The 15,953-nt window shown below is 35.8% G+C and overlaps 1 protein-coding gene across 2 annotated transcripts in view; it reads right to left on the bottom strand.

The window, feature by feature from the left end:
• Window positions 1-72: 72 nt before the first annotated feature.
• The window catches only part of TBPL1 (TATA-box binding protein like 1), a 37,547-nt gene continuing 21,666 nt past the window's right edge, over window positions 73-15,953 (bottom strand). Inside the window, exons 2-7 of one of the 2 annotated variants that reach the window (XM_028847133.2) lie at window positions 8,115-8,293; window positions 5,734-5,816; window positions 5,504-5,567; window positions 3,890-3,993; window positions 3,698-3,792; window positions 73-1,376 (exon numbers count right to left, since the gene is read on the bottom strand). In XM_028847133.2, coding sequence (XP_028702966.1) covers window positions 1,297-1,376; window positions 3,698-3,792; window positions 3,890-3,993; window positions 5,504-5,567; window positions 5,734-5,816; window positions 8,115-8,249 — 561 coding nt within the window. In that variant the 5' untranslated portion in view covers window positions 8,250-8,293 and the 3' untranslated portion in view covers window positions 73-1,296. The remainder of the gene's footprint in view (window positions 1,377-3,697; window positions 3,793-3,889; window positions 3,994-5,503; window positions 5,568-5,733; window positions 5,817-8,114; window positions 8,294-15,953) is intronic. The other variant, XM_015137412.3, reaches the window with a different exon arrangement.

Below are 15,953 nucleotides of genomic sequence, written 5' to 3'. Positions count from 1 at the left end.
ACACCTAAGTGATAGGGCACAACTACGCTTGATCCTGTATTACCACATCAGGGCTCCTGGGTGAGCCAGAGACACTGTTTCATAAATGCGTATTTATTATAACTTTAAGAGTAGCAATCTCATATACTGAATAGTCACTCTTTAACTCCATTAAATAAGATACAGCAAGGGGAAGGACAATATCGCACAAAATGGCTTTCAAATTCAAGAGGGGCTATTTGATAATTACATTGTGGCACAGAGGCGGCTTGTGGGCACTTCTTGTTAAAACATCTCCATGTTACCAACTTCTGACAAGACTCTTAGTATAGGCTTGGGCACCAACCCAAGATTAAAGTCAAGAACCTCAATCACTTCTCTACAACTACAGGTGTTGAGTCTTTCCAGAAAAACAAAGATCCAAATGAGGCACCATTCATCACAGCTTCTTTCTCATGGCCATCTAGTGGGTAAGAGGTTTCTCTTCTTAAAACTACAATTTCTTAACCTTTACAAGTTATTTAACATTTTCTATCATATTAAATTAGCAACATAAAACATTATCCTTTATCTATAAACTTCTAGTCTGGTTCTCTAGAGTTTATATACACGTTTTTATTTCTAATCTGCAAGAAAAAAAAATTCCTATTTGTTATTTGGTAACAGAGCATTAAAAGATACTATACACATGTGGCGCATATATATGTATATATACACACACACACACACAAAATACACTTCAAAAAGAAGCCAACACACTTTAGCCAAAGTCTTAAGCTTGCATAGATTTTAAAAAAAAGTATGAATACAATTTTTGTTAAAATAGAAAATGGGGAATAAAAGTTACAGAATGGATATGAAGAGAGATCTTTTCCAAACTTTTATTTGTGCACATTCAATTGAAAAAGATAACTTTTACAGGTTCTTTGGTGCCCATATTCAGCATACAAAAATGTAAAAGACTATTCACAAATAAAACACATTAGCTCAAAATGGAAAAAAATAACAATGACAACAATAAAACAATCTAAGGTAGTGCACACTGTGACAGCTCTGCTTATGGGGACATGAGAATTACTGCGAAAATAAATAGAATGTCCTTTTGTAAAAGCAGCAATGTCATGTCTTGTAAACTTCCTTTTATATTACAGCAAGGTTTGGAATAAAATCCAAAGGGACTGGAGCTTACACTGTAGCCGTGAATGAATAAAAGAGTCTATCTCCTCAATTACTGTTGGTCCAGTTTTCCTTTTGAGTCCAATGTGCAGCAGGTTTAAAAGGTGCTCAGTTAGAGATTCTAACCAATTAAGTGGTGAATTATAAAATTTCTTTCCTGCTTTCAAACACAAATGGGTAAATCTGTTCCACAGCAGTAGCAACAGCCTTTACATTGGGCCCTGTAATAAACACAACGGAGGAAGGAGTGAGAAGAGTTGGAAAAGGGAGCACTAGGAAAAACTGATTTTCCAGAATTAAAAATATTCAAGTGGTATAGAATATCACGTTAACTGTTTAAAAAAAACTACACATATAATTATACACATAGCCATAATAAGTAAAAATAATACAGATTTTGTTCTGGGCAATTAAAGGACACATGAAACACAAAATGAGGTTATTCACTTTGTTTTAGGGCACCAGACCGAAAAAAAAAGTATATAAAAAACTGCATACAAACTATCATGGACTAATACAAAAAGTACTGTAATATAATATGTACATGAAAGGAAGGAGTAACAAATGGGACTAGATAACAGCTATCCTTTTGATCACTATCATCTGGCTTCTGGTTAGGCTACAACAGAGGCTCAGGAATATGCAGGAACACAGCAGAGTGAAACAAAGCTGCCACCAAAATGTTGGGAAACCAGAATGCTGTTTTAAAATATATGGTTTAAAAATCCCCACAGATTTACCACCACTGGGTATCCACATGTTTATTACCAATCTGGTCATTTCACCCTCAGAGCTTATACAAGTCAATAGAAAACAAAGCACAAGGCTACGAGGTGACCGTGCATTATGTTAATTCTTGAACAACTTTATAAAAATGTAATCTTTCATTTAAATTGTTAAAAAGAAACATAAAAAAGGACAATGAAAACTATTTTCATAAAATTTATTTTGAATAAAAATGGCTTCACTAATACACACTTACCTCTTTTGAAAGACCCAGGAAACTAACAAATCCACCCACTGTAAACACTCTGATGGTCCTAACCACATCCTATCTTGGTGAGGTCCTTCCTGACTCACTTTACCCCCACCCTGCTATGCTTTGCTCATGGGAACCAATTCAATATTACTAACATTTCATAGGATATTCCTGATCTAAGTAAACAATGCATACTACTTAACCACGTCAATTGTCTTCAGTTTATTATTGTTTTGTTTAATATCTAGTAACTCAGTAAATACAGAGTTTTACATATGCATTGTTTTATTATATACTTAGTAGAGATAGATCAATAGGCTTTGGGCCTGCTCAGACATCCAGCCTCCAAAGTGTGGAAACAGAGAACAGAAAGAAGGGAACAAACAGACCTGTCCCCTACCATCCCATATTTAAGATTCAGGTGGGATCCTGGGAATATGCTTTGAAAGTCCCCAAGGAAGATGGGAAAACCCATGGGATGAGTCAAAACTAAAATTTATTTGTTGAGAGACTAAATTGTTATTTTCCTCTATGGACTGAATAAAGAAAAAACAAAGCTCAAGGACATTGAAGACATTTTCTTTAATTCTTTTTTGCCTAAGGTTGGGCCTGACTCCCAAGCAACGCCTCTGCACAATTTATAATCATAGTACCATTAAAATGTCACACAGCATGCTAATGCTACCCTTTGACATGAATGCCTAGTTTTCTGAAACCACCCTTTCTCCAAATAAAGATGCAAAAGATGTAGCAAGATAAACATAACAAACAGGTACCAATTATATTTAATATTTTGCTTATGTAAAACTGAAGTTTATAAAATGAGTTTCTCATGAGAATTTTAAATATAAGGTATCATAAATTTACATACTATGGATACATATACCAGAATATATATACATACACATATATAATATGTGTGTGTGTATATATATATATATAAATTTTTCTTTTTTTTTTTTTGGAGACAGAGTCTCACTCTGTTGCCAGTCTGGAGTGCAGTGGTGTGATCTCAGCTCACTGCAACCTCTGCCTGCCGGGTTCAAACAATTCTCCTGCCTTGTAGCTGGGACTACAGGTGTGCACTACCACGTCCAGCTAATTTTTCGTATTTTTAGTAGAGACAGGGTTTCACCACGTTGGCCAGGATGGTCTTGATCTCATGACCTTGTGATTAGCCCGCCTCAGCCTCCCAAAGTGCTGGGATTACAGACGTGAGCCAATGCACCCGGCCCACCACAATATTTTTAAAGCGCCATACTGGAAACTACTCAAATGCCCAATGAGAATGAATGATAAAAACAACTACACAGAACATAATATAGATGAAACCCACTAAGATAATGCTGAGTGAAAAAAGACACAAAATAGTATGTGTAACATTTATAAATAGTACAAAAGTAGGTAAAATAAATCTACAGTGTTAGAAGTCAGGAGACCAGTTCCTCTTAAAGGGCAGAAGTAACTGAAAGGAACAAATCAGACATTATTTCTATCTTGGTGTAAGCATCTTGTATCATTCAATCCATAATTTACAAGTTTGGTTTCAATATCATAGAATACCTGTTACTGTGATACTTCCTGTCGAAAAAATCTGTAACGTAGCTCTTAGAGATTTTATCCGATAGCACACAGCAGGATGAAGTTCAGGTTCATAACTATACAAAAGAAGCCACAATTAATATAAATATTTACACCCTGACTAGTAATTTCAAATTTGGTAATGTATCAAGATAAATTGCTTCAAAGACTTACCTGGCATGAGGTCTATTGTTCTTTGTGAATTCTGGCAAACGGATTTCAAATGGCATGTTACACACTGCCAGAACATTAACAACCTTAAAATCTGTAAATATTACCTTTAGGAGAGAAGTAAAACTCAATAAATTTATTTTGAAACAAACAAAAAAATCTGCTCATCATGGCAATCCTTAATAACAATCAATCCTTAAAGCCAAGAGCAAACAAGATAAAACAAAAACATTTTAAGTGTATGTTTAGTACTGTAAGTTATGTAGCATTGAAAGCTTTAATTCAATTTTTTAAAAAGCCCAAAAACTTCATTAAAAAAATAAAACCAGAGGTATTTGCATGATTAAAACAGTATGGGTCTTTCTAATCACATGTTTAATTTCTTAATACTTTTAAGTGAAATATTTAAAACTACTGAGAAAGGACAGAGAATAGTGAGGGAAAAAATTTAAGTCCAGGTCATCCTGCTAGAGTAAAAATGGAACACATGTCACCTTAGAAAGTCAGTAAATACAGAGTGTACACTGGGCTCCAAAAGTCAGATGTTTTTCTCATATGGAATAAGGCAAAATGACATTTCTGTGATAATATTAGTTAGATGTTTATTTTCTTTCTGGGGATAGAGTGATAAAATTGTTTTTAACTAACTGGGATTTCTCTCAACACTTCTAATGTTACACTAAAAGAAGTTCCAAGGCCGAAAACAATGCTCTTAACCTTAATAACTTTGGTCACTCCTACCAACATCTTCAACTGTTTCATCTCATCTTTTCAAACATTCCTCCTAAAACCACAATTTTGGGTAAGCTAACTATCCTTCAACTCAGCCTTGCACACAGCAGTTGCGCAAAGCCAGGAAACTGCAAAGTGGCAGCACTCTCAAATCACAGTACAACTCAAGACTCTCTCTACTGCCACCCTCCCTCAAGCACCAACCCCCACTCCCCACCAGCCATTCAGTCTCTTCCTATCACCCTCTACTTCAGAGAGACTGAGTCATCAGAGGGAAACGTAACTTCCTCTCCCCACTTCCACAAACTTGTCTCAATCCCAAACAGCCTTGCCCTCATCTTCAGGGACCATTCCCATCTTTATCTTTCATTTATTCATCATTTGCAAGTGACCTAGCAAGTCCATAATATGTAATCATTTTATTCAAAGGTATATACCTCTATCAAGTTATAGTGATGAGGCTGACATGCCGGTGACAGTCACGTTACATGTGTGAGAGCCTGCCAGCTGGTGTGTCCATGTCAACGGGCCTCTGCCATTCTCTATTCACCACTCTGACCTGGCATTCTTGAGATAACCAAAAACGATTTTGTTTGTGTACATCAGAGGTGAAAAAAACTTAGAGTTGAAAAGGAAATTAACTTGTGAGGAAACAAGTCTCTTTATGGGAAAGGAATTAGGGAAAAAGCTAGGATCCTTTACAAATACCCACATGGCCAAATTTTGCTACAAATTTTCACACTGAAGGGCAGTATTAAAAAACCTAGAAAAAGTTCAATCATAAGAATAGTATGTATAGTGATTTCTTGAGTCTATTACAATTTTTAATTCTACAAAAATAAATCCTTAAATATTTATAGTTTAGATACTGTTTGAAAATGTTACCTGAAAACCTAGTTTCTGCAGACTGCGGGCTAAGCGTCTGGCACCAAATTTAGCTTCTTCTTCACTATGGTATTAAGGAAAGAAAAAGATTATCAGTTATACAGGAAATAAATTTTATACTGAGGAACACAACAAACTTCACATATGATTTTGCTGTTAAGTCTAGGAAAATGTCCGTTCCATGAGGGAAAAAGCAAAAAATAAAAACAAAAAACCCAAGTAGCATTTACCTTGTTGCTCCAGTGCAAATAATTTTTCCTGAGGACCAAATTGTAGCTGTAATTCTAGGTTTTCTAAGCTTCATTAATACTTTCTGGGGGAAAAAAAAATCTGATTACCTCATAAGCATTATTTTTCACTTATGGTTCTGTTCTATATAGTCATATTAATGTCCAAATACTACTCTCCAAGCTTATCCAAGACTGCAATAACTGCTCTCCAAATCACCCATTTTGAAATCAAGTACAATACTGAACACAAAGAACATATTAATCCAAAAAGACATTTGATTAATTAAAAATACAAGGTGTATAGAAATCTCTCACTCTATATACTTGAAATCAATGTACTCCAAGTACATAAACAATTCAACTCTCATTCCACTCCAGTCACATAACTGGAACTTGCATGGCTCCTCACACACACGAAATCTGTTCATGCCTCAGAAGCTTTGCAGTAGCTGTTGCTTTCATTTGGAATAGTATCCCCTCAATATTCTCACTTCATTCAGGTCTCTTACCAGATGTCACCTCCTGAAGAGAGGCCCTCCCTAACCATTTTCCCTGAAACACCCATCACTTCATCTTTTTCTAATTCCTAACTCTGCTTTCTGCTGTTTCATGGTACCCATCTCTACTTTATATTGTATCCTAGAGTTGAGATGCTTATTACATACTCTAGTTCAACATGGGCATCTTGAATAAAGGAGAAATGTTGGAGCTGGAGATGTAATTAGAAATTCATTAGCTTTGGAAGGCATTTAAAGCTATGGGTTAGAATGAAATAACTACAGAGTGTGTATCAATAGGTCAAGGACTAAGCTCCAAGAAAATATGCAAATTTTAATTTTCATTCCAACTATTCATTAATGGAAATATTTGTTAGATGCCCATTCTACATAAGAAAGACATAAATGCTCACTGACTAACATATAAATGAATCAGATGTTTCTGCTTAAAATTTTTGTTACATTTTGTGTTCTTCATTCTCTGTCATATGCCATATTATCAAACTAGAAAGCTATTAAATCTGGGCAGACTTAAAATTTACCAAAGATCAAGATAAAATTTGAACTAAAATACATCATAAAATTTCATATACAAGTGACTGAGAAACACTTGACTGAGTTTATTCCACATTTAATTGTCTCTCACCGCCACCAGCTTGTCTATCATCTCAGATTTTTCAATTAACCTTCCTTAAAAAAAATATTTCCTTTCCATATGTCATGGTGAAGTACCAACAGTGTTAGGCATATTCCTCTCTAAACTTTTGAGCAGACATATTGATTACTTTTCTAAAGGAAAGATGGGATTGCTGACAAACTTGAAAATCTTTGTGGGTCACTGAAAATTTTAATTGAATTTAATTCATCTTTACTTAGTTTCTAGTACTAAGAATTAATGATGGCCAGGCATGGTGGCTCACGCATATAATCCCAGCACTTTGGGAGGCTGAGGTGGGTGGATCACGAGGTCAAGAGATTGAGACCATCCTGGCCAACATGGTGAAACCCCATCTCTACTGAAAATACAAAAATTAGCCGGGCATGGTGGTGTGCACCTGTAGTCCCAGCTACTCGGGAGGCTGAGGCAGGAGAATTGCTTGAACCCAGGAGGCAGACATTGCAGTGAGCCGTGATCGTGCCACTACACTGCACTCCAGCCTGGCGAAAGAGCGAGACTCCGTCTCACACACACCCAAAAAAGAATTAATGACAATTTACATAGGTATCCTGGCACCTAATTTTTAAAGCTAAACAGAGCCTTGAGATGCATTCTTAATTTTCATAATAAATGTGTAACATACATATCCATCTCATCAATCTTTGGTTTATAATAATGTCCAATGTCTTTTATAATGTTAATCTCAAAACACTAAGGTTTTATTATTACTTATTAATATTCAGGCTTTAAAATATTACAGGTTTATCAAAAACTAAAATTCAAGATGTCCACGTCAAGATATAAATCATATTATTTTCAGCAGTTTGTTATGAAAGAAAACCATCTATCTTTGTTAAAGAAGAATATGATAATTAAAATACTATAAAAATTATATATAAAGGCATCATTCAAATATAATTACATTTTAATAGGTACATGTGAGAATATAAAGGTCCCTTTCTTCAGTTAAAATAAACTGAGAGAACAATAAAATGTCTCTGTAACCAATGAGTTCTTTGCTGATTCAGGTACCGGCACTCTATGTACAAAAGCTTGAACCTCCATGAGAGGAGGGACTGCTTTTACAGGGCTCACTTCTATATCCAGGACAACCAGCACATGGTAAGGTGATCATAAATTATCTGTAGAATGAATACATTTTAGTATCACTCATAGAACTATAAAATTAGGCTATGTAGTACAAATACGAAAACTCAAATACTTACTCCAACATCACGTTTATAAATTACATTTGCTCCTTCCAAAGCAATCTTCCTTAAGTTTAAATGGCATCTTGTTCTAAAAACACAGACTACATTTGTAATTAGAATGTCCAATGCAACATCACTGTCTGCATCCATTGGGGTGGTTTTAAAATTTAGCTTTCCACCACGAAGATCACATCCTGAGAAATAAAACAAAATAAAGTCATTAAACTTAAATGTTCTGTTAATTCACTTTTCACAAACAATCTTGAAATTGAAATGTAAAAAATGAATCTATATTATTTATTTTTCAAATGTTACTAGAATCAAATCATGTCCCTGGCTGGGCACGGTAGCCCCCGTCTGTGATCCCAGCACTTTGGGAGGCCAAGGTGGTTAGATCATCTGAGGTCAGGAGTTCGAGACTAGACAGGCCAACATAGTGAAACCCGGTCTCTACTAAAAACACAAAAATTAGCTGGGCATGGTGGTGCACGTCTGTAATACCAGCAACTAGAGAGGCTGAGGCGGGAGAATCACCTGAAACCGGGAGGCGGAGGTTGCAGTGAGCCGAGATCGCATCACTGCATTCCGGCCTGGGCGACAGAATGAGACTTGGTCAAAACAAACAAACATTAACAAACAAACCAACCAACCAAATCATGTCCTTTCTTCTCCTCACTAAAAATGTGATTTTTTAAAAAACTAACATGACATCTAATGTACTTCAAAATCTAGGCCTAACTTTCATTCCTTAAATTAATAACTTTTACTTGCCAGGAGCTTGCCAGACTCATCTCCTGCTATTCCCCTCTACAAACACTATGTTCCAGGTGTACCACAGTAATGACAACTCCCCAAACGCGCCACGTTCAAGGGTTGGATTCTGGCCCCAATGTCTAACCCTTAGTGGCATATAACCCATCTCATGCAACTTGCTGGCACTATAAAAAAACATGGCATACTTCTATTTCAAGCAGAGTAACTGACTTAAATTTAAAGCAGCAAAAATATGAATAACATTTACTAACAGAATTTTCTCATTACTAACCATTCATTCATTATTTTCTTTCTGAACACCTCTAGACTGAAGATAACAGAGGCAAAAAAATGATTAAGGCAAAGTCTTTTGTCCTCAAGGAGTTTGCAAACTTGGGTGTACAGGAGGAGCTCTAGCAAATAATTTGCATAATACCATTTTTATCAAGATCAGAATCTCCCAACATATATTTGCCCAGACTCTTATGATTTACACAAACAAACAAGCCCCAGTTTTTACTAAGTATGTGACCCATGACCCAGATAAAAAAATTCTCTCTTTGTGTTTTCACACGTCAAAAAATAAACAATGGCAATTTGACTTAACTCACAAAAAGATCAGAAAATAGTAAAAACATACTATATTTGTCTTTAAAGTTCCTTGCAGCCACAATGTAAAAAACTAGTATTCTTTATAATAAGGATTCGTAATATATAACTACAACAGTGAAGGGGCCAAGAGTCTAAATAAAGAAGGTCTTGTCTCTGCTTTTCAGTTTCTGAGAGAACACAGTGGCAACCCAGACCAAGACTTCTGACACCTCTATGGGACCATATGGCATTCAATTCTGTGTATCAATTGTACCTCAACTTCATTATATTTTTTCACTCTTATATTCCCATATTCCCTTCAATCTGTGTATCTTTTTGTTTTTCTGTTCTTTGTACATGTTTGAGCTACCTCAAATAATTTTTATGTATGAGGAGTGAGGCAGGGGTGACAGCAGGAACTGATGGATAGATATATAGGCAGACAGATTAAAAAGCAGAGGCACAGGGCCAGTTTATTACCATTGGTCTTAAGCATGCGCAATGTCTGACTCACCACTTACTAGCTATCAGAACTTGGGCAAGTTATGTAACCTGTGTCTCAGTGTTCTCATATGTAACATGGAATAGATCATGCCTACCACAGAGCAGTGCTGTGAAAATTATATAACGTATGAAAAGTACTTAGTATATATATCTAGGATATTGTAACAGTAAATGATAGTAAGTATTGATGAAATAAGTTCAAATCAACAGGCAGATCAGAGGATTTCTTCTGATCATGGGAAGTAATCACTACTTCCCATGATTACATTAGAGCCCAGTTACTAAGCCATCTGGACAGCAGCAGGTTTTCTGCTAGGCTCCTGGCTGCTTACCCCAACATCCATTCCACCCTGCCTTCATGACCACAGCTCAGATGTTTAGCTGGGTACAATGTGGCAGAAATAAAATACTATAGACGTCAAGCTCCCTGGCAACAACTGGTATAGCCAACTGGCCACCTGAATATGTTCTGGTCAATGAGACATAAAATAAAATTGTTATGTACCTTCTGGGAAGTCTACTTAGAGCAACCAACTAAGCCAGCAAGGGCTCCTTTGCCTTTCTGCCCTTTTTCATTCTTGCTGTCTAGAGGTTGGATGTGAGAGCTAGAGTTCAAGTAGCCAATTTTGCACCACGAGGCAATGAGGATGACGATGGTTAGAACAACAAGATAGAAGCAGCCTGGGCCCCTGATGCTGTGAATCTCCTTATTCTCCCTGTTCTTCTTAATTCTAGACCTTATGAGGATGAGAGAAAAATCAGTTTCCCTCATGCTGGCTTTCTGTGATACACAGCCAAACCTAATCCTAACTGTTGCACTTCCCTTAAGGATAAGCTACCACAAAGCAACTACTTAAGAAGAAACTCATGCGAATCAACTATCAAATTTACTATTTTACTTGTTTTTATATAAACAGGAGAAAACAAATGGACTGAGATTTACTACTTTGAGTTCTACTCTACTCTGAATTTACTATTTTGAGTTCCACCTGAGGGGACAACACTAAGGACGATATAAGTAAAACTAAGTCAAGAAAAAAAGGGTAAAGCAAATCTGTGTGAATGCAAAAAAGGAGCCTTGAAATTAATTCAAAATTGATGACTTTTCAGCATTTCAGCAACTTGAATTTTAAAAATAAGGTCATGGGAATAGTTCATCATAAGTTACTAAGTATTCATATTTTATAATATGAGTAACCTGACAAGCAGGCTCAGAAAAGATTGCTTTAATAAGAAGTTTTCAATTAAAGATGCAATATAAAAAGTCAACACTTTTTTAAAAGAGGCAACCCACATGAGAGACCACATTTTTCGAAGCATGAAAAAAGGCCCACTTGCAATCAGTTCATCTGTCTTGCAGAACAAGAGAACAGAACTGGATATTAACAAAGATTTAGTTTTTAAAGCTAAACATATTATATCCCTTTTCAATAGGATAATTAGAATGACAGCCCAATGAAACAGACAAATCTCAATGCCTTTTTTTTTTTTTTTTTTTTTTTTGAGACCAAGTCTCGCTCTGTCGCCCAGGCTGGTGTGCTGTGACACAATTTTGGCTCACTGCAACCTCCGCCTCCTGGGTTCAAGCAATTCTCTGCCTCAGCCGCAGGCGCCCTCCACCATGCCCAGCTAATTTTTGTACTTTTAGTAGAGACAGGGTTTCACCATCTTGGCCAGGTTGCTCTTGAACTCTTGACCTCGTGAGCTACCCGCCTCGGTCTCCCAAAGCGCTGGGATTACAGGAGTGAGTCACTGCACCAGGCTGACAAATCTCAATTTCTACAAAGCATCTGACTGCCTAACAGGTCCCTTGTATTTTTTTAAGTGTAGTGACATAATTTATCGATGAGTTAAACAGGTCTATCTGACTAAATATTAGTAGTTCAGAGGCTTAGGTTATTCTTGAAAACACACACACCACTTTGTTTAAATTAAAACAAGAAAAACAAAACAGCTAAAGGAAAGATGGAAACTAATTCCCAGAAGGGAATATTCCAAATTGTTTATGACTATGATGGTACCTACACTTAAACATCAGAATCATCTATTTCCCCTATTAAATTCTAAGCTTCTTGAGGTGAAAGACTGTTTTATCGGTCTATATATTCCCATGGCTCAACATCGTATCTAACACATTGTAAATGTTCAATTATTTGACATATGAATGCTATGAAATCCAACATTTCAAACTCCTAACTATATTAAATTTCTCATCTACCTACAATTCCAAATTATTTCTTTTAATTCTAAGCATGAAAAAAAAAAAACTGTTAGCAAGGCTGAAACTATTTCCAAAGCCACCTATTTTCACTGAATGCAAAAGAGTTAACGATCTTTTTTTTCCTACAAGCCCTTTGACACAACATTCATGAAAATGCATATACAGGATACTTCATTATATTTCATGGTGGTTTACAAATGATTTTTTTAAACTGGTTGTATAGATTCCAAGGGGAATGTGTTTAAGCAACTCCACCAAAAATACAGCATTTGAAAGCGACATTTAAACTCACAAGGCTATTAAGCCTGATAACCATGGCACTACCATATATTTAAGATACACAAAAAGGCAAAAAGAACACAACGAACATCTATGTACCCATCATTCCGCTTAAAAAGTAAACATTACAATACAACTGATGCCTCCCCATGCAGTTCTTCCAAATCACATCCTCCTCACCTTTCCCTCCAGAGAAAGCCTCTACTTTCAATTGCAGTCTTATCATTCTCATGTTTCTCTTAAACTTATTATACATACACAGTGTTATATCCCTAAATCCAACTAATTCTTGATTTTTAAAAGATTATTGATGAATCTGGTTTGCTAATACTTCCTTTAGTTATTGGGTAGAATTAGCTTATACTCTTCCTTTCTCGTATTGTCCTTATCTGGTTTGAGCATCAAGGTTACTATACTAGACTCATTACACAATTTAAGGTGGTTTCTTTTTTCTTTCTTTTTTAATTCTCTGGAAGACAGGTTAGCAGATGTTACCTGAAAATTAACTGCAACTGTTTGTTGTTTGAAAAATTTTTAAAGACAATTTCTAATTTTTAAATTAGACTGAATTTAAATTTTTAACAGTGTTAAAATAATTAATGTCTGCTTTCTTCAAGTCTATTTTGCTAAATTATATTTTCCATTTCTTCTATATTTTTAAAATTTACTGGGCATACGATTCTTCATGGTTGTCTTAATAATCTTTTAAAGTCTCTGTTGTAGCCACTTACCCTTTTTTCATTGCAGTGTCATTAACTCCTGTTTTTTATTGCTCTTGTCAATCTTACTTTTCCACTTTGGTTTCTTCCCAGAACAAACTATCAGTAGCTGATCCTCTCTATTGAATTTTTTGCGCATGTCCATTGTTTCCTTCCTTCTACAGATTTAATATATTCTTTTTCTAATTTCTTACATTAAAGTATTTAAGTTGAATACTGAACACTTTAGTTTTTAACTGTATTTTCTTGTATAAACATTTAAGACAATTATAACCCAGTGCCTTAGGTGTGACTGAAGCTGGATATGTGTTTTCATTATCCCTTAATTCTAATGATATTAAAATTCATTTTTTCTTAGACGAATAATTTATTTAGCAGTTCTCTGCATTTACTAGTAATTGAAGAAATGCTAACTTAAAAGAATAAGACACCACTTACTTATATTGGCAAATATCAAATGGTGTTGAAAGTGTGAGTAAATCAGCGTTCTCTTATAGTCTGGTACAAAGACTTTCTATAGGAGATACTCTGGCCGTGTGTATTCAGATAACTTAAAATGTGAATGTATGTGGAACTACAGTCAATGAGTAACGTTAAGAAATAACTGAACTTGGCTGGGCACAGTGGCTCACGCCTGTAATCCTGGCCCTTTGGGAGGCCGAGGTGGGCGGATCACAAGGTCAGGAGTTTGAGACCAGCCTGACCAACATGGTGACACCCTGTCTAAAAATACAAAAATCAGTCGGGCGTGGTGGTGCATGCCTGTAATCCCAGCTACTCAGGAGGCTGAGGAAGGAGAATTGCTTGAACCCAGGAGGCGGAGGTTGCAGTGAGCTGAGATCACGCCACTGCACTCCAACCTGGGTGCCAGAGTGAGACTCCATCTCAAAAAAAAAAAAAAAAAGAAAAAGAAAAAAGAAATAACTGAACTGACCTAAGTATAATAAGATGACATACTGCAATTTCATTTATGGCTGAAACAACCTGCACATCCAATGAAAAGGAACTAGTTAAATAAAGTACAGTACAGTCTTATATAATAGACTACTAAATGGAATTTATAAATTATAAAACTAGATAGATGTAGAGATATAGACAGAGGTCCATAATGTTTGTGAGAGTAGAAAAAATTATATGTCTAATCATGAGTTCATTCTGGCTTATGAATCTACATATGCACTTACATAGTTATATCTGCCAAAATGTTAACAACTGTTTTATTCAGAGAATTGGCACAGCAGGGTGACTTTTTTTTTTTTTTTTTTTTTTTTTGGGTAAGGTCTGGATCTTTTAAAATAAAAAAAACAAATATTATATATAGTTTAATATAAAAAAACAGTTGTTCCCATTTTGATTTAAATACAAATACCAATTATTTGCCCACTGCCCAAGTCCTAATATTAAGACATAGCTTGATCAGGTGTTTTGTCCTGTTTCTCAAGGAAATGGCTTAGTGTGATTTATCAAATATTTTCTTAGAAAAAAGGCAAACTTCAAAACTGTAGCTGTCTTCCCTTCAGGAAGTGGCACATTTCTAGCCTTCTATTAAAATGCATCATAGAATTTAAAGCACATTCTTCCCCACTCAATGATTCTGTGTACAAGAACACATCATCTGTATTTTTGGTCCTCTTTCTAGTGGTATTCAAGAACATTACTCCAGCAAGTATAAGGAATTGAAACCTTAACTGGAAGACATCGCCACCTTCTGGCTTTTACGACAAATGGCATCATTTAAAATTTTCCACACCAGGAAAGATACTTAAACTGAAAGGCCACAATAAACCCTGTCATAAACACGAAGCAAAAATAAATCTAAAATCTAATTGAAAGACAAGAGAATAAATAAACCTGAGAATATAGAAAAGAAGAATCTAGCTACTTAAAGTGGACTCAAGTTGAAGCTGAGGATACAGAGGAATGCGCCTCAAGGTTCTAACCACAAAATTACCATCTATGATCTGAGAAATGGCAGAAGCAGGGAAGGACTGATAATAGACCAATTTGCAAACACAATATGAACCCACATGTTCTCCTAGAGATAGTTCTTTTCTAAAAGAAAGACACACCATACAAAGTAACCTCATATCCTTTATAAAGCTCCCAAAATAGCAGATTAGGAAATAGACATTTTGTGTCCCAATCCCAACACATTACTTGACAGTCTCTCAACACATGCCTAGGATCAAGATGAAGAAAAGCTAACATTTGCCTTTTAGAACGATGTTCTTTTGTATCTGTTTGATAGTATAAAATAAGCCTTATAAAAGGGGGCTCTGACCTAGTGTTTCCGTTATGTGACACTGGGCCACTTACTTAACTGCTCTCTAAATCTTCATTTTCTCATCTATAAATTGGTGAAAATATCACCTGTACCTCCCAGGGTGCTTTTAAGGATTAAATATTATTATCTATGCCAACTATATAGCATACAGTATGTGTTCATTAAATGGTGGCTATTACTGACAGACGGATTCACCAATAGTTGAATATTAATTGTATTATTTAATGAACTGATGCAAAACTTGAGAACAGTTACGGGGGGCGGGGGGAAACACCAAGATCATAATGGGTTAGGCAAGGGTCAGCACACTACAGCCAATGGGCCAGTGCCTGTTTTCCCTGTTTTGCAAAAGTTTTATTGGAACACAGCCATGCCCATGTGTTTCCATAATGACTATGCAGCACAACTGAGTAGTTGTGACAAGAACCAAATGAACCACAAGCCTAAAATATTTACTCTCTGGCCCTTTAAGAAAAAGTTTGCTGATTACCGGACAAGCCCAA

This window comes from Macaca mulatta, chromosome 4 (assembly GCF_049350105.2).
Source record: "Macaca mulatta isolate MMU2019108-1 chromosome 4, T2T-MMU8v2.0, whole genome shotgun sequence".
NCBI classification, from domain to species: domain Eukaryota; kingdom Metazoa; phylum Chordata; class Mammalia; order Primates; family Cercopithecidae; genus Macaca; species Macaca mulatta.
This window is presented reverse-complemented; position numbering and strand designations above follow the sequence as displayed.